A 19,726-nucleotide genomic window follows, 5' to 3' on the forward strand; every position below is an offset into this window, starting at 1 on the left:
TTAAGTCTCTGGGTTGGAACCAACTTGGGCTCAGCATTAGCCCTTCGACAGACAGCTCCCCACCACAGCCCGACAGAGACCCTGGTTGTAGGCAAGGGACAGGGGCTCGGCTGGGCTCGATAATTCGTTATGGACGCTGCTGGGCCTAGCTGCCTTGTGCGAAGTCCTGGCTTGGACTTAGTGCATATGCCACTGCACACAGGAGCTGGGCCTATAAGGCCCTCTACCCCCCAAGCACTTTCTTCCCTCAAGCCTCCTTCCACCCTCCGGCCGGACACGCTGGCTCCGAGAGACATGACGCCAGCAGCTCGTTCGCAGAAGACACGGGGGATACTGCTTTGCATGGAGAGCCTCTTGCAGCTGAAAAAAGAAAAGGAGGACTTGTGGCACCTTAGAGACTAACCAATTTATTTGAGCATGAGCTTTCGTGGGCTACAGCTCACTTCATCGGATGCATGCCGTGGAAACTGCAGCAGACTTTATATACACACAGAGAACATGAAACAATACCCCCTCCCACCCCACTGTCCTGCTGGCAATAGCTTATCTAAAGTGATCATCAAGTTGGGCCATTTCCAGCACAAATCCAGGTTTTCTCACCCTCCACCCCCCCACACACACAAACTCACTCTCCTGCTGGTGATAGCCCATCCAAAGTGACAACTCTCTACACAATGTGCATGATAATCAAGGTGGGCCATTTCCTGCACAAATCCAGGTTCTCTCACCTCCTCACCCCCCTCCAAAAACCACACTTGATGATCACTTTAGATAAGCTATTACCAGCAGGACAGTGGGGTGGGAGGAGGCATTGTTTCATGATCTCTGTGTATATATAAAGCCTGCTGCAGTTTCCACGATATGCATCCGATGAAGTGAGCTGTAGCTCACGAAAGCTCATGCTCAAATAAATTGGTTAGTCTCTAAGGTGCCACAAGTACTCCTTTTCTTTTTGCGAATACAGACTAACACGGCTGTTAGTCTGAAATCTTGCAGCTGAGGGTCTCTATGTCTTTGCGGGGGGTGAGAGGGAGGGATCACAAAGACAATTACAGTCCATTTTTTCAGAGGGGGAAACTGAGGCACGGAGCGGCAAAGTGACTTGCCCACAGTCACTGGCAGAGCCAGGCGGAGAACCTGGGTCTCCTGAGTCCCAGCCCAGGGCTTTATCCACTAGGCATCTGAAAGATCTCAAAATCTCTTTTCCCCTGTCCGGGCCTCAGTTTCACCCTCTCTAAATGGGGTAATAGATTGTGAAGATAAAATCCATTCATGATTGTAAAACGCCCAGATGCTGAGCTGATGGGCCCATGGAAAGCACCTAGCCAGCCAGTCTTACCCTATGACTGCTGCAACATCCATGAGATCTTTTTCCCTGGCAGCTCCCGCCTCGTGCTCCTGCCTGTCAGATAGACAAAGTCTGCAGGGCGATGAAATCAAATGACCAGGGGCTACGCCACGGTAACAGGGCTTTGGGAGACCATGCCTGGGTTTGACGCACACACCCCAGGCTGCTCCCGAAATCCATGTCTAGACCGGGGATTAGCCCCAATTCAGACAATGGCCAGCAGCCAGCATGGGCAGGCGGTATGGCTGGGCACCAGGTTCCATTCCCTGCTCTGCTGCAGATGTCTTGTGTGCCCTTGGGCAAGCCACTTTGCCGTGCCGTGCCTCAGTTTCCCCCTTGGGGCAACGGGGCTAATAGTACTGCCCCACATTATGGCATGTGGAGGGCTCTGCTGCAGGAAGTGCTGAGTCAGGGACAGGGTGTGACAGATCCCCACGCAGACCAAGCTGCGGCTTGCCCTGGTGCAGCTAACCCTGGGCAGCTGGTGCGATCCATTGTCTGCTGCGTAGGTTCCTGGCCTCTGAGCGCTGAGTCCCAAGTATAAACAAGGCCTTTGAAATTCTCCTGCAAACTTTGACTCTGCAAAGCCACTCCCTGCTGATTGGGTCGGCCTCTCCCTGGGTACCTGAGCCACTGCTTGTACTCCCACACGCCCCACTGCCCTGCCCTCCAGCTCCCCGTGATGGGAGAACAAGCTGCTCGTAGTGATTTGTATGGCAGTAGCCCCTTTGAGGCCCCAGGGACTAGATCAGGGCCCCACAGACACAGTCCCTGTCCCCCAGGGTAGCAAAGGGGAAGACACCGCAAGCGACTCGTCTGACATCACCCAGCGGGCCAGAGGCAGCTCTGGGAACAGGTCTCCCCAGACTTCTGCCCCACATCACAGAGCTCACGTCAAGGACTCAAGAGGGTGGGTGCAGAGTAGGCAGGGAAGGGCTGTTTTCCCCTTGTGCGTCCATTTCTGCCCAGTCATTAAAGGGTTGTGACTTCATTAAAACCCCAGGCAGCTGCTGTTTCTATTGGCTGAGAAGAGATGAAATGACACATTGTTGCAACTCGTGTTCCACCCAGCAGCCGTACTCAAGCTAGTGACATTTTTAGCTCTACTGAGGGATCTCCTGTCCTTATACCCAAGGCTCTGTGATCCGTTTGCAGACTGCAAATCCAGTCAATAACTTTCTGACTAAAACAAAACAACAATCACTCGCGATTTGCATTACACTCAACAGAGATTACAGCCCCCTTGCCCACGAGGCAGCGCCTGCCCCAAAGAGCTCACCATCCACGCAGACAGAGAGTGGGGGAGGGGAAACTGAGGCAATCAGAGCAGGGAAGCGACTCATCTAACATCAGGGGTGAAGCTCGGAAGACAACCCAGAGGGTTTTGACTCCCAGAGCAAGGCTCTAGCCAATATATCACCCCGCCTTTGCTAGACCATGCTGCTTCCCCATCATCTCCAGGGGCAGTTCTGGCCTGTTGTTTCCATCAGCTGGTCCTGCTGAATTCCAGGAGCTTCCTGCCAGCAGAGTAGATTCCTAGTAGCTACTTGTTCCATCAGCCCTGGAGTCCCCACTTCTCTCCACGCTCCCTCTCCTAGCCCCTCCATCAGCGATACCTGACACATCCCCCCCCCCCCCCCACATCGTGAATTAGACGTCTGTGAGGATCCCCGACCGGATCTCCCCCACGTGCCCTCCGCTCCCCTTGCTCCGGCCAAACACACACACACACATGCAAAATCCCCTCAAATCGGGTTTTAACCTCAAAAAATGCAAAGAACGCCCTCCGAATCAGAGGGTGCCAAGAAGGCCGGAGAGAGAGGCTTGGAGAAAGGGAAAGCGAGAGCTCCCAGCCTGGGGAGGAATTAAAATATGCAGGCAGGGGGAGCATGCAAACAGCACAGAGAGGGGCTTTATTTTCCCAGCTGGAAAAGTTCATCAGCGCTCTCAACTCCCTGACGCAGCTTGGTGCTTAAACCCATCATGTCGGGTGCAAGGGGGAGCCCCGACACAGCTGCCTCCTTGCTACGGCAGCCCGCCCGCCCCCATCGCATGGTCCGGGGGAGGGGTGGCTCAAACCCCTCTGGCAGCCCCGGAGGCTGGAGGAAAGCAAGGTCCTCTCCTCTTGGAACACACTCAGCACTTCTTGTCCTCCGAACATTTGCCAGCGCATCCTTCCATCCTAATCTGCCTGTGGAACTCACCGCCTCATGATACGGCTGGGAATTTAGGGTTTAAACAAACGGATTGGCTGTTTGTGGGGGAACATGCACTGGTCCTAGTTGGGATTTGTTATTAGCCAGGATGTAAATCCAGGGATTTAATTCAGGGCATATGCCAGTCCCAGGGGGTCAGAAAGGCTCTTCCCTGGTGCAATGTTTATAGCATAATTGTCCATACTGGGGAGTGCTGCCCCTGCCTTTGAACCAGCCGGTGCTGGCCACAGGACTGGCTGGGCCCTGCTCCACTCCATTACAACAGTCCCTGTGTCCCCTCTCCTCAGGAGCTGTTGGACGGGGGTTTCTGAGCTGGGACCCTCACTGTGCAGATGGGGGGCCAGGCACCGCGAGGGGAAGTGACTCATGTTGGGAATCGGAGGCCCATCCGGGGAGTTCCCGGCTCCTGTTTCCCCTGTTTAACCCCCTAGATCTCGTCGCCTTTTGCAAAACAACGGCTCCCACTGCCTGACGGCGAACCCCTCGCAGCCACGCACACTTCTGCGCCCCCCTCCCCCCGCAGCGCTTCCTCCCTCCCAAAAGCTGTTCGTCACATGATCTGACCCTTCCCCCCCCCCCCCCTTGATGCGCAGATTTCGGTAACTCACCTTGGTCAGTTGCATTCTTGTTCTGCTGCCTTTGCTCCCCCGGGTTGGCTGACAGCAGTTGTGTCCCCAGCACTCGGAGCCACTACCCCAGCCCATGAGGTCCCCACCGCTCCCTCCGGCTTTTCCTCGGTCTACGCTGCTGTTTTCTTCCTCTGGCTCTTTGAAACTGCCTTGAAAACTCCACCTCCTGCCCTGCTCCCCCCCGCTCTGACACACAGTCTCTTAATAATATTCCGCCTGGTGCCAAAGCAAAGTCAGCCGTGCCAGGGTGAGCTGCGATCTGACGCCGCTGGGGCCCGTCAACAGGTGGAGACGGAAGATCTCCGGGATGCAACCAGGCCAGGAGCTGACGGGGAAGGGGGCTTAACCTTTGGGGCTAATGATGTGGGGGCAGGAGGGGGTAGATTTTAAGGGTGAAGGGATCCTTGTTCCAGTGCATGATTCCAAGCGGTGGAAATAGCTAATTGGAAACAGATTCCTACTCTGAAACCCCTCCAGAGCAAATAGATATACGTGCTGTATATATATGTGTGACTATGTGTGTGTCTATTTCCTTCCAGCCTTCCGGCTCTGGGGCTGCAGACCCTCGGCCCGGCTCACAAGAGGAGGGATGACTTTGCTTCCCACTCACCCACCCTTTCCCATCTCTCCCAGGCCCTCCGCATGGCCAGGAATCAGATCAGATAAGGAGAGAAATGGAGGAACGAGGCATCTGCCTCCCTCTCCCCCCCGTGGCACCACACAAGCTGCACAGATGGCGGTCTGGGAGAGCCGGCAGGAGGGGGGCTAGAGGCAGTCCCCTGTTTTAGACCCCCCCCCCACAAGGTTGTAGGGGTGGGTAGTGGCCTCTGCTGGCCATAGTGCTCATTAATTAACTGATAATGATGCCAAGGGCTTGATGGAGCTTTCCACCCCCAGGGGTCAGCGGAGGGGAAGGGACTTGTCGGGCGCCTCCTGGCGACAGAGCCTGGGCTAGAATCCAGGAGTCCTAGGAGAACGGTGGAAGTGCCCCTCCGTGCTGTGCCTGGAGCAGCTCTACAGGGATGGAGCCAGGGCTGGGATGAAGGTGGATTTCGTCTCTTGCATGCGGAAGGCGTGGGCTGGGGTCGGGGAGCTTCCCCGCCCCGTCCCTAGGGGTCAGTGGGTCAGAACCGTTGCCCCGCTGTGAGGGACCAGTGTCGACACGGAGCACCCCAGAGCAGGCGGGCGACAAATTCCTTCCTGCTGCCGGGAGGAAGCCAAGTCCCACTAGGTAGCGCAGCTGTAATGGGGCTGGGTTACGGCCAGGAAGCAGAGGAGCCGGGGGACGGGCTGGAGGGGACGTGCGCGGCTCTAGGCAGTGGCCTCATGGCTGAGGCTCTAGATCAGCGATCAGGAGATGTGTGGGCTACTCCTTGCCCTGATGGGGCAAGTCACTCACTTCCCTCTGGGCCCCGCTCCCACCCTGCATCTGTCTTGCCTGGTTGGACTGCGAGCCCTCTGTGTCTGTGCAGCGCTGATCTCGGTGCCTCTGGGTGCTCCCATGATCAAAGAGCTTCCACTGGCAATGGACAGAGGATGGGGGTCCAGCGATCGTTCCCAGGACTGAACTGGGAGCACTGGCCGGGGAGCAGACTGCTGGCATGGCAGAGCCCTCTGGAAAAGATATTCCAGGGCAAGATGGGCCCGTTTTGCAACCAGATCCTTTGCGGTAAGATCTGCCGGTGTTTTCAGCCGCTCTGCTTGGGGCCATGCCTGTTTGCAAGCCCAGCCGTGGCAGCTCCTGTGTGTAGCAGGGTCCATGCCCTGGCCAGGAGCCTGATGCCTGGCTTTGGAGTTACTGCAGGATCCTCATCTCAATGGCGGGGGGGTGTTACGCTCCCAGCGCCAAGCCCCCTCTGGCTCCAGGACGTGCCACTCCAGATGGAATCAATGGGCGAGCCTAGGCAGGCACAGTGGCAATGAGTCACTGCAGCAACATCTGCCGACAGCAGCAGCTGGCCCTAGACATCTGGCCCTGGACCCTACGTTCACTCTGATCCCCTGAGCTCCCAGCCCAGGCACCCGCTGGCCTCAGCTACCTCTCAGCGACTTCTTTGGGACCTGTTTTCCCTGGGTTTCCTTTCCCAGCTGATCCCTAACTCTGAAGCCATCACCGCTGGGTTGCAAATCCATGGTTAACCCGCCTCCCCAAACCTGCCCAAAGGGGAAACAAACAGATGGCACTTCGTGCCGGAGGAGTGCCCGCCCCTGGGGTGTGGGGCAGAGGCGTTTCTGTCCATCATCTCTGCCTTCACAAGATGGGTCTTCTGCAGTGGGGGGCAGCACTGGCTAGTGGCTCAGGTACTGGCCTAGGGGACAGGACACCTGGGTTCTAATCGCTGCTCTGCTTGCAACCTGCTGTGTGATCTTGAGCACTTCTAGGCCCCTTCAGGGCTCAGGGGCTGCTTCTCGCTCGGGCCTTGTCTGGGGAAATGGACCGTCAGTTAATATCCCAGGTACATGGGTGTGAATTTCCCTGTTGCACACAAATCCCCCGGGCTCTGTGCAACACCCTGGCCCCTGATCTCCGTCAGGCATCCTCAGTGCTAGCCTCTGGGTTTCATTTCCAAGGCTGTGGGGAGAGAAGATCTCAATGGAGCTCAGCTCCAGGGAATGGGAGAGCGGCACTGTCCGAAGCTGAGCGTTGCCAGGGGGCGGAAGTGTCTCCCGACTCGACGACTGGGATTAATGGGTGGCTGGGCAGAGCCTGCTAATACGGGTGGGAAACCATCACCGAATTCCAGATTCCAGCTGCTTCGTTTCATTGAAGCGGGGGGCGGGAGGGGGGGAATCTGGGGATATTGGTCCCAGCAAAACAAGAAGACACAGTGTGCCCCTTAGGGGCCTGCTGAAATTACCCCGAGCCCGGTGCTGCGGCAGGCAGGGAGGGGCTGGGAGCTTGTGTGGTTGGGTGGAAGAGGTCACGTTCAAGGTTATCCAGAGTTCAGCCTTAAAAATAGCACTTTTCTTGGCTGCTGAATATGGAGGTTGTTTCAAAACAAACCGCTTGCATATTTATCTGCCTGATTCTTCCCTGCCAGTCCCTGAGGCTTTAAACCCCCCGGCCAACATCAGACCCTTCATTAACCCCCCCTGTGCATTGCTGGGGTGGGGCGGCAGCTTGGCCTGGTCTTGGGGCTGGCCTGGCACTCAGGGGACCAGGGCTCCTGCAGCCATGGGGGCAGGGGCCGGGGGGGGGGGCAGGGCATGCTCGGGGCTTCGGTGCATGGGCTGGCTAGCCTCCCCAAATGGGGGTTCACCTGCCACCCAGGGAACCTAGTGACTTCTTCCTTCACTTCCAACGCTGCGGCTGACTCTTCCCAGCTGGAATCGGCCTCGTCAATTTGCTCTGGACCCACCCTGGGAACGCTCGGCTCTTCTGTGCAGTCTAGTGGCTGGGCCAACGGGCCATTAATGCCCATTAGTGGCCCAGCCTTCTAGCTCCTGCCAAAACACCTCGTGCCTGCGTAATGTAGGCTGGGGGCTTGAGCCCAGCTCTCAGCCCGTGGGGGGCCTGGCCCAACGTCAGAGCTGGAACGATGGGAGCTTATCTTCGGCAGCCAGAGAGCACTGCGGGAATGCTTTTTGCGTCATTGTACCTGGGTTCCGTCGGCCGCTCCCTCTTCTTGGCCAGGCCGGGATTAATTCATTAGGAACAAGGGCAAAGGAGCGGCTGAAATCAGTCAGCAAAAGCCCTTTTAAGCCCTCCATGGCATCCTCTAACCCCCCACCCCCGCAATGTCCCTTTCATGGCCCTTGATCACATTAGCTGGTGCCATAAAGAGGGAGAATTAACAAAGGGTTGGGGTTTAATGTCTCTGTGGGAGAAGCTCTGAACCAGCCAACCGCCCCCTGCCAACCCTCTGACTAACTCCTTCCTTCTTTCTAAGGAGTCTCAGAAGAACGGCCAGACTGGGTCAGATCAAAGGTCCATCTAGGGCAGTGTCCTGGCTTCTGACAGTGGCCAGTGCCAGGTGCCCTGGAGGGAATGAACAGAACAGGGAATCATCAAGTGATCCACCCCCTGTCACCCATTCCCAGCTCCTGGCAAACAGAGGCTAGGGACACCATCCCTGCCCATCCTGGCGAAGAGCCATTGATGGACCTGTCCTCCATGAACTTATCAAGCTCCGTCTCTCTCTGGAGATTTGACTTTTCCCATGACTGGGAAAGGGGAGATGCAGGGGAGGAGACCATGGGTCTGAACTACTGGCAGAGCAGCCCCTGGGGATTTCCCAGGGGAATAAGACACCCCTGAGAGGGAGGTGCTGGAAGCAGGGCTGGAGAGAGAAATCGGAACAGTCAACACCTTCCCTCAACAGCTCTCAAAGCACGTTGCCATGGGTAATGGATTTACCCTCACAACCCCTCTGAGAGACAGGGCAGGGCTATTATTCCCCTCATATTGATGGGAAACTGAGGCACAGAGTGGCTAACTGACTTGCGGAAGGGCATAGAAGATAAAGCACGGAATTGAACCCAGGTGAATCAAGGCGCTAACCCCTGAGGGACTCTTCCCCATAAAGCTAAGATGAGCTCAGCTCGGCCCCTACCATCGCTGCTGGCTTGGGAGACCCCCTCTGTGAGCCACTGGCCGGGGCCCCTAGTTTAGATTTCTGCTGTGGGGATGGAGGGTGGGGGGGAAGGGACACGGCTAATAGGACAAACCTGGCAGACATGCAATTACACCTAGTCAAAGCACTGACTTGAGAGCAGGCTCCAGCCCTGCTTGTTATGAGTCACCGGGGGTCTGACGTCTCCCATCCCAGCACATAGGCTGGCTATGAAGCAGAGTCCCTAGCTAACCCACTCATCTCTCCGGATCTCCCTACCTGCAGCTAACCTCACTCCGTCTTTACAAAGGGCCCAGCCCCCCTGTATCTGGGCAGTGACAAAATTCACCGAGGCCCACGCATTGGGCGCCCGCCCCTGCCTTGCGTTCCAGCTGGGGGCTCTAGGGAGCTATGCGCGGTTAGTGGCGAATGGATCCCGGGGCATTTTAATAACAGAGACAGAAACTCAATATCCCGCAGGCCCTGAAGCAGCTCAGGACTGCCACGGCGTCAGGATAAAAATCAACCCTCAGCATCTAGCTCCCTGTGCTGGCTCCCACCCTGCTTCTGCTGGCAGGTCATGGGGTTTGGTCCTGATCTGCAAAGCCAGGAACAGGCCAGGGATCAGCTACTTTAGCGATCGGGTCTTCCTCCAGAGTAGCGGATCATGATCTTCCAAAGAGCTCCCGCCCCCTGGCTCCAAGGCTGTCGGTTGACTGCAGGATGGCTTCATGGTTAGGGGTTCGTTTCGGATTTAGGAGACCCAGATTGCTCTGCTCCAGGTGTCCCGGGTGATGTGCAATATGTCCACACCGCTGTCACAGGATGTGAATCTAGCTAGCGTGAGTACTAAAGAGGTGAAGCTGCAGTATTGGGAGCTGCACATGCCCACCGGGAACCCTGGGGTGATGACTTGTGTGGCTGGAGGCATGGCTGCTGGTAGCGAGATTAAAGCTAAGCGAGCTCTGGTATGTCTACACTCCCCCTCTGAATACAATGTAGATAGACCCTGTGCCTCGGTTCCCCAGGGATAACAGCACTGCCCTACCTTGCAGCAGGAGCGTGAGAACAACGGTATTAAGGATTGTGAGCTGCTTGGGTGCTACTGGGGCCACTGAAGTGCAGCAGTAGCAGTGAACAGGAGGTTAGGAACTATTAGGGAAAAGGGACAGAAAATACCACTATGTGCACCCATGCTTTGAATCCTGTGCCCAGTTCGGGTCACTCCATCACAAACAGGAGACAGTGGAACTGGGAAAGGGACAGAGAATTGCAGCCGAGATAATCAAGGGCCTGGAATGGCTTTGGTACAAGGAAAGACTAAAAAGATTCAAATGGTTCAGCTTAGAAAGGAGATGCCTACGGCGGGATATGATAGGGGTCTATCAAATCAAGAACGGTGTGGAAAAAGTGAACAGAGAAGTGTTATTTACCCTTTCCCACAACGTGAAAGCCAGGATCTCCTCCTGAAATTAATAGGCAGCAGGTTTTAGTTGTTTTAGTACAAACAAGAGGAAATACTTTTCTGCCCAACACAGTTAACTTGTGGAGCTCATTGCTGCGGGATGTTGTGATGGCCAAAAGCGTAACTGGGTTTTAAAAAAGTTAGCTAAGTTCATGGAGGGCAAGTCCATCAGTGGCTATTTGCCAAGATGATCAGGGATGTAATCCCTCATCCTAATAAGGGGGATCCTAATCCTCTGATTGCCAAAAGAGGAAGACAGGGGTGGATCTCTGCCAAATTGCCCTGTGCTGTACACTCTCCGTGATGCTCTGGTACTGGCCACTGTCAGTGACAGGTTACTGGGCTAGATGGACCATTGGTCTGACCCAGCATGGTAGATCTTATATACTTAACATAGATAGAAGATTCCCCTGGGGCATCACACTCCCTTGCTAGATGGCCTGGGTGGAGCTGCCCATTTTGCAATCTGTTGGGTCTGGATTGTTCATCCCACCAGCCTCGGGCAGCTGCAGGAGTGAACTTTATGAGCACCAGATCAAACTGGGGTGCATATCACATGTTTGAATCATGTTGATGCTTCTTCCATGAGCCCCAGGGCTTTGTGCCAGGAGTCAGACGTGATCAACCCGGCCCGAGGATTGCACTGGCAAGAGGATGCTTCACATGGATATGCCTGGAATGTGCTTTCTCCAGGGTCTGTCCTGCCTCATTGACAGGGTCACCGGCCCTCGGCACCCTCCAGCTCGCACTGCAGCTAAATCAAGCTGCTAGCGCTGAATGAAAAAACATTTCCTTGCTCCTAACAGCAAAGTTGCAATGAAAACCAACCATTTGTTGCTTCTGTGGGCATTTGCAGAAGACAGGTTTCCATTTTTTGTATTGGAAAAACAGACAATTTCTGACCGAACTCAAAACAAAGTTTGGGCTTCAGCCAAAACTTTTCAGGTTTTGGCCAGAAGGATACAGTTTTTGAGGCAAGCAGCCACTTCCCGTGAAAAGTGGCATTAACTCGGAAACCCAGTTTCCCATTTTTGATGGAAGTTTTCGATCGGCTCTAAAAATTTTAGGTTTCAGAGTAGCAGCTGCGTTAGTCTGTATTCGCAAAAAGAAAAGGAGGACTTGTGGCACCTTAGAGACTAACCAATTTATTTGAGCATAAGCTTTCGTGAGCTACATCCGATGAAGTGAGCTGTAGCTCACGAAAGCTTATGCTCAGATAAATTGGTTAGTCTCTAAGGTGGCACTAGTCCTCCTTTTCTTTTTTCTAAAAATTTTGACTTCCTGCTTCTAACCATGCAACTCCCAGCCTTGCCAACCCTTCACTGATTACCATCCCCATGCCGACTGATTCTACCCTAGAACATCATAACCCCACCCCCCACGCTTTTTCATGCCCTTCCTCTTTCATCAGCGATATGCTCTGTTCATTCCAGTGCAAGAGGGGGATTTAGAATTGCCCTTGATCAGCTCAGAGGGGTCAAAACTAAAGCTGTAGGAGGAATGGGGATTTTTGGTTCACGGCTGGTGCTGAGCAAGCGGAGAGAAAAAATATTGTTTCGGATCAACCTGAAACAAAAAGTGCCCTGGAAATTTTTGGCCAACGGGAAAGTCAAAAAAATTTTCCACTTCATTTTGGATGTTGATGCTTTTTAAAATGTTTGTAGTTTTCCAAAAATAAAACGGAAGGAAAGTTTGAAAGGGCAAGGCGTTTCAAACAGACACGTTTGGATCCTTTGCGGATTTTGTGAGGGGATTGGTTTGGGGGTTTGTTTGGTTTTTTTTTTGACTGAAATAATATGCTGAAACAGACATAAATTTGTGAAACGTTTCGGTGGACCCGAATCTGCATTTTTTCAGAAAAAAAAGAAAAGAAAGGGTTTAGCTGAAGAATGTCACGTGGTTCTAATCAAAGCTGCTACTTGCCTTGCCTGTACTAGGATTCTTTCCCCGCCCCCCTTTCTCCTGATGAAGAGGAGGCCCATGTGTTTGTACAGAGCCTAGCACAGTGGAGCCTGGATCTTGGGCAGGGCTCCTAGGTGCTACCCTAATACACCTAATAAAGCAGCAGCAAAAAGAGGGGGCATAAAGCCCATTTTCTTCCTTTGCAGGCCCCCTGTAAAAGCCAGGCCAACGGCTGCCGACACAGACAGTCCCAAGAGAGCATCTCCATGGCCGCATCCTGTGCTTGCAGAAATGTGGCCCAAATGTGTACCCAGATGTGAGTCTCAGCAGAACAAAGGAGGGCTTTCAGCATCTGGGAGGGGCTGGGGGAGCCTCGGAATTGCTAATCACAGGCATGTTTGCGTTCGAATGTAAAGGGAGCAGCAACCAGCCAAAGGAAACCGGGGGTGGGGAGGTAGCCCTGTGGTTAAGACACTGGCTGCGTGACTCAGGCTACCTAGGTTCAATTCCCAGGCTCCTCGGATATGTTATTTGACCTCTGTTTCCCAGTGATAAAACAGGGCTAATAAATATTATTTGCACTGCCATGGCACCTTTGAACTTGAGCAATGGGCCAGCCCCACATTGTGCTAGGCACTGAACAAACACAGAACAAATAGATGGGTCCTACCCCAGAGAGCTCGCCATCTAAATAGAGACAGGCTAGGAGGGTAAACTGAGGCACAGAGCGACAAAACACCTTGCGCACAGCTGAGGCTGTGTTAATCAGCTCATTAGTTATTATTCCGATTACCATTGTGCCAGGGGCTGTACGAACAAGGCAGCTTAGAGGAGCTTACAAACCGGGGATAGGACAAGAGACAACATGCAGGAGGATCTAAGGTAACGGTGAGACGAACATGGCCAGCAGGAGGATGCTCCCTTTGCTGGTGCTATTTAGCTTAGGCTCTTCCAGAGGCAGGGCCTGGCCCTCGCTCTGCGTCTGTGCAGCGCCTGGCCCAAGAGGGCCCGGATCTCAGTTGGATGCTTATAGAAGAGCCAAGCTGGGCCTGCCACAGATCCGCAGTGCCCAACCCCTCCCAGACAACTGGGAGAGGGTAGATGCATGTTTGCAAAGCAGGGAGGCAGCACTGTTCCCCATTCCCTCAATGGCACCCCTTCTTCCCACCCCACTGCCCAACGCCGTTCCAGGACCCCAGCCGTTGCACAGAGACCAGTGAGAGCTTAGAGCACGGGCAATGCTGTGTCTGCAAATCCCACCCCTCGCCTGGGTAAAGCATCATCATCATTCAGGTCCTGAGGTGCCAATAGAGATCGGGGCCCCGTAGGGCCCTGCACAGACACCGAGTGAGAGACAGTCCCAGCCCTGGAGCATGCAGGCTGACGGTGGGGAAGCCCAGGGTCACCAAGCAGGTCAGCAGCAAAGCCAGGAACAGAAGCCGGCTCATCTGACTCTCCCTGCAATGCCCTCTCCATGGCCCACCCACACTACAGCTATCCAGACCCATGAGGCACCCAGAGGCCGTCTTACTAGCGCCAGAGAGGCTTGGTTCCTACCAGACGGCGGCTCCTAATATAGGAAGACAAAGCCCACGGCGAACAGGAGGCTGGAGCTCTCAGGGGCACAGAGCCCTGCTGCGGGCCCTCGGGAGGCACGTGAATAATTCCACTGGGGAAAGAACCCTGGGTCACCTTAACTTGCTTCCTACGTGGTACTGAAAACACTTGGTCTCACGTTAGTTGTGGGAGGCTCAGCACCAAACTGAAACAGGCCCAGTTTGTCTAGTGGTTACAGCAGGGCGACTCCCAGCTGGGAGTAGAGTGGGCCATGTGACAGGTTTAGTGCCCCAGTTTCCCCCTGATGAAAGGGGAATTATACAGGATTTCCCAACAAGGTGGCTGAGAAATGAATCGAATCAATGAGAGGGAGGGGGAAACAGTTTGCACCAACTCAACCACTGAAGGATTTTTTTCCCCGGAGGTAGTTCAAATTTCCCTTCCGGCCTTCGATGAGGAGCCATCGGAAAAGGAATGTTTGCAACTCCAAAGCACAGCCTCCCCATTCTGCTATTCATGAACTCCTTCCGTTCACTTCTTGTTGTGAGAGAAGGTGGTGCTTGCAGGACAGGCGAGTATCACAGGCACTTGTGCAAAGATAGATTTGCACGGCCACCGAGGGGCGTTGGAGGTGGGGGACAGAGCAATTGATACCAGGCAGTTCTGGCTGCTCTATTCAGCAAGTGATAAACAGCCAGTACAGGTAGCAAGGGGTGGTTCTACTCCCAGCTCAGTGCCTCAGTTTCCCCTCCCAGCCTTTGTGGTGTCTCGTTTACTGACTTGTCTCTAAGGGGTCATCCGGCTGAATGATGAACCACAGCAAGCTGGGGAGTGACTGTACCCCGCCCTAGGCTGCCGTGCTCTGTTTGCATGCACCCTCAGTTAGCCTGCAGCAGGCTTGGTCTGTAGATAAGCCCTCAGGCGTATGGCTGTACAGCTCCAAGCACACTCAGGGACCTCTCAGTGCTACTGTAATACATGTAATAACAAAGCACCCTTATCGCTTCATATATCTCCCACAAGCGCAGGAGAGAGCTGCCTGCTTTCCTCTCCTCCCATCCACTCCAAAGACTCCCCCATTCCTTACAGACCCTCTGAGGATTTGCCATCACTTGTCTCTCTCCAGTCAACCCCCCTTGCTCCTGTAGCACCGGCCCCTGCCTGTTACTTCACACTTCTTCGGAGGTGGAAGGAGTGGTCGCAGCAGCATTCCTTCATCTGGGCCTCCGTTCCATTCCCTCTGAAAGCATCTGCCCCCCTCACGGCCTCTCCGGAACTGAAAGGGACAGAAATTCTCCCACAGCTCTCGGACGAGGGCATAACAACCCAGCAATGTGCCAGATGAGCTAGGGTGACCAGATAGCAAGTGTGAAAAATGGGGACAGGGGTAATAGGTGCCTATATAAGAAAAAGCCCCAAATAATCGGGACTGTCCCTCTCAAATCGGGACATCTGGTCACCCTAAGCTGAGCAAACAGGAAACTGACCTGGAAAGAACAGTGTTTAAATGGACAGTAACCCACCTGCCATACTGGCTCAGTTAGTCCATTTCTTGGACCTCCAAATCCTGGGAGAATTTTAACCTTTTACTTCCCCATGAACAGCACTGGCCAGCTGGCTGATGAAGCTCTCAAGAATTGTTTATTGGTCCCTGCTATTGGCTCACCAGATGGGTCTGAGGGCTGGCAGGACACCTCAGTGGGGCCCATCTTATATTCAAGGGCCCTTGTGCTCCGTAGCAGCTGGATCACTCAATTTACTAAAAAAGAAAAGGAGTATTTGTGGCACCTTAGAGACTAACCAATTTATTTGAGCATGAGCTTTCGTGAGCTACAGCTCACTTCATCGGATGCATACTGTGGAAAGTATGCATCCAATGAAGTGAGCTGTAGCTCACGAAAGCTCATGCTCAAATAAATTGGTTAGTCTCTAAGGTGCCACATGTCCTCCTTTTCTTTTTGCGAATACAGACTAACACGGCTGTTACTCTGAAACCACTCAATTTACTGGTATCCTGGGACTGTAAATGGGGCAAAATTTGTAGTGGCTTCCTTTAAAATCCCACAAGGGAGGCTTTTAATGAATTAAATATGGCAATGGGTTGAACAGCCCGTTTGAATCATTTTGCTATTTCCATGTTCAGTTTCTAATGTGCCACAGATTTCAGATCAGAGTTGCCAGAGGATGGATGGGTGGGGAGTTAGAGCATTTGGCTACTGGATAAGGGCCAACTGGGGCTATAAACACATGGGGGAGCAACCTGGGACTGTGGGATAATCACATTTCCTGGGTATTTCTGCTAAAAGGAATAACATTGGCAATTTGTCATCATTAGGTTTCAGAGTTAACGGTTCAACTACCTGAATCGGGCAGTCCAGTGCTATTGTTTCAGGCTGTGTGCAAACTCAAGCAGACATCACGGCGTCAGCATACACCCTGTTTACATTTTCAAGGTTATGTTTACAACCGCAATAGCTAGAATCTAAGTCAAGTCCCAAGCACACTGCAAAGAGCTACAAAAGGATCTCACAAAACTGGGTTACTGGGAATAAAATGGCTGATGAAATCCAATGTTAATAAAAGCAAAGTAATGCACATTGGAAAACATAATCCCGACTATACATATGAAATGATGGGGTCTAAATTAGCTGTTACCACTCACGAAAGAGATTGTGGAGTCACTGTGGATAGTTCTCTGAAAACATCCACTCAATGTGCAGCAGCAGCCAAAAAAACAAACAATGTTGTGAATCATTAAGAAAGGGATAGATAAGACGACAAAAAATATCATATTGCCTCTATATAAATCCATGGTATGTCCACATCTTGAACACTGTGTGCAGATATGGTCGCCCCATCTTAAAAAAAAAAAATATTGGAATTGGAAAAGGTTCAGAAAAGTGCAACAAATTATTAGGGGTAGGGAACAGTTTCCATATGAGAAGCAATTAATAAGACTAGGACTTTTCAAAAGAAAAGAGTCGTCTTTGGAAAAAAGACGACTAAGGGGGGATATGAGAGAGGTCTATAAAATCATGACTGGTGTGGAGAACGTGAATAAGGAAGTGTTATTTACTCCTCCTCATAACACAAGAACTAGGGGGTCACCAAATGAAATTAATAGGCAGCAGGTTTAAAACAAAAAAAGGACGTATTTTTTTCACACAATACACAGCCAATCTGTGGAACTCATTGCCAGAGGACGTTGTAAAGGACAAGACTATAACAGCATTCAAAAAAGAACTAGATAAGTTCATGGAGGATAGCTCCATCAATGGCTATTAGCCAGGATGGGCAGGGATGGTGTCCCTAGTCTCTTTTTGCCAGAAGCTGGGAAATGGGCAACAGGCGATGGATCACTTGATTCCCTGTTCTGTTAATTCCCTCTGGGGTACCTGGCATTGCCCACTCTCAAAGACAGGATACGCGACTAGACGGACCTTTGGTCTGACCCAGTATGGCCGTTCTTATGTTTTAATCAAACAACAAAAGCTTAACTTTTGCAGCATAATTCTTCAGCGAAGGGGTGTATTTCTCAGCTGTGCAACCCACATAGAACCCTGCTTAGCCAAACAGTGCACCAGACTCCTCTTAAAAAGTACTGTTGGCTTCAAACAGGCTCACTTATTTGCCATGCCCCTTTAGAGAGTTTTCAATCAATTCCACACTAGGCCAGACCCTCAGCTGGTGCGTAAAACGGTCAATGTAGCTTTGCAAATTTAAACCAGTTGCATGTCTGGCCCTATTAGCTTAAGTGCCCCTACGCCATGTTCTCTCTAACAACTAGAAACCCCAGAGAGATATGCTCTGAAAAGGAACTAGATAAACCCACATCTTGAGGACACCCTGGTCAGCCCACCCAGCTGATCGCAATCAGCCCAGATTTGGGGCACTCTCACACTGATTTCCCCTCCCCCCTTCCGAGCCAGCTCTGCTAGGTTTCCACCAACTTCAGATCCCTTCCCGCAGGGAAAGGGGGGTGCCGGGATGGCGCACATTTGCCAGCTGCTGCACCAATACCTTTCCCAGGGAGCAGATCCGCAATGCCAAGAGCGCTGCTCCTGCCCCAAGCCTGACTGTCACCTGGGGGCGGGTGGCGGTGTGGAATTAAACTTGGCCAGAGTAACACAAAAGCCGTCCAAGCCCAGGGATCGGACACAGAGCTCTGATTGTGCAAGCGAAGGCCGAGATCGTGCTGGTTTCTCCTGCAAGATACGGAATGAAATCAGGCCCCAAGGTGATTAAAAATAATAAAAAAAAAAACATAGACAAGGCCAAGCATGTTCTCAGCTCAGTGCAGTTAGGAAGCCAAAAAGTCCTAGCGTTGCCAGTTCCAACTTCCTGCACAAACTGTACGGGAGGCAGCGCAGGGAGCAAACATCCTGTTCCCAGCCTAAGGACCTCCAACGACCTGCAAGGAGCTGGGGGTTGTGCAAGTGCCGGGCTTCGCTGCCGATTCGCAGCCCCTGGTGCTCAAAGGCAAGGGAAGGCAGAGCCCCGGGGGTTCATCTATGCACCCTTGCAGAGACTTCAGAAGGAAATTAATGGGAAGAGGTACACTGTTCCTGTAGGGGGATAGACCCTATTTTCAGGTGAAGATCAAAGGCCAGGCACACTATGGATGGTGGTGCAGAGACACACCCTAGGATCCTTCAGACTGTGAAGCCAAGCGGACAGGGCGTTCCATCTTATCTAAGGGGGATTTCAGCCATCCTGAAAGGACTTGAGGTAAGCTAGCCTGTAGATGGGAGAAATGGCTGGTGAGTTAAGTTTAGGCTTCAGCAGGCGTGTGATTTTCTTTGCTATGTAACCATTTGTTTCCAATATTTGCACTTACTATCTTTGGAATCTCCATTCTGCGATGACAACCTTAATTCTTTCTTTCACCACATACACTTCCAAGTGCCGTGCACTAAGCAGAGCGTGGGGATCTGGAGTTGAAGCTCGTATTCCCGGGGAGTAGCAGGGCACAGGGCCTGGGCACTCCAGAGGGATGCTGGGAGGACTCCCGGGTGGGTGCATGCCTATGGCTAACCTGTAGAGCGAGAGCAAGGCCTGCAGAGGCCTGGAAGGCAGAGCTTGCATTATCAGAGGCTTGGGGAGTGAGGGAGCTGATCTTCAGCAGGCACAGACAAGAAATCTTGGCACTAAGGGCAGGTGCTACTGAGGGGACTCACAAGTCTGGCTACCTCAGATTTTAAGAACCAGATTTTAAGAGAGATTTGGGCACCTAGCAGATTGCCCAAAGCCCCTAACTCTCAGCAACTTCCAGGGGTGCTTTTGAACAGCCCAGCATGTACCCAAATACCACTGAAAGACTGGCCCTCAGGCCCCGATCCTCCCATTGTCAATGGAAGTTCGGAGCCTAACCACCTTTGAAGAACAGGCCCTAAGTGGCTTGCCCAAGGTCACGCCAGCAGCGTGGGGGAGAGCAGCAAACTGAACTGGAGGCGGACTCCCAGGTGAGCGGCCTAACCCCGGCGAACCCCTTTTCCCAGCTAACACACGCATCACTCACCTTGGTAACAGCACCTGCACGTAGAGCGCCTGCCAGGACGAGATCACGGGGGAGTCTAGAAGCATGAAGAGCGAATGTCGAGCCAGGAGGACTGCGCTCATTTGCTCAGATGCGGTAATTAAACCACTTTATCTAGACAAATGCAAAACCCAGCTGGAGGTTGCTTCTCAGTCCATTAAACCCTCATGTTCAGCAGAAGTCGGTTCCTCAGTGAATTGCACGGCCCTGTTACAAACCTGGGTAAATTGTTAGGGCTTGTCTACACCAGAAATGCTGCAGTAGTGCAGCCGAGGGCTTCTTCCGGCAGCAATCCATTTCCTCAAGAGGCAGTAGCTAGGTCGAGGGACCTAGCGCTGTCTACATGGAAACTTAGCTCTGTTGAACTTTGTTGCCCAGAGCTGTGGATTTTTCATGCCCATGACGAATGTAGTTGTGTTGACCTAATTTTCTAGGTAGACTTAAGGGCTGGTCTGCAATTCAGTCAGGCATTGACTATTTAAATCTGGTTTGTATGAGTTCAGGGCAATTCGGGGGATTG

General features: G+C 52.8%; 1 protein-coding gene across 1 annotated transcript in view; it reads right to left on the reverse strand.

The window, feature by feature from the left end:
• Positions 1 to 4,481, reverse strand: part of TNS2 (tensin 2) — a 52,379-nt gene extending 47,898 nt beyond the window's left edge. Inside the window, exon 1 of the mRNA XM_084610752.1 lies at positions 4,173 to 4,481. Within this exon, the coding sequence (XP_084466878.1) occupies positions 4,173 to 4,268 (96 nt within the window). The 5' untranslated portion in view covers positions 4,269 to 4,481. The remainder of the gene's footprint in view (positions 1 to 4,172) is intronic.
• Positions 4,482 to 19,726: the final 15,245 nt, after the last annotated feature.

This window comes from Lepidochelys olivacea, assembly GCF_965140295.1.
Source record: "Lepidochelys olivacea isolate rLepOli2 genome assembly, chromosome: 20".
NCBI classification, from domain to species: Eukaryota; Metazoa; Chordata; order Testudines; family Cheloniidae; genus Lepidochelys; species Lepidochelys olivacea.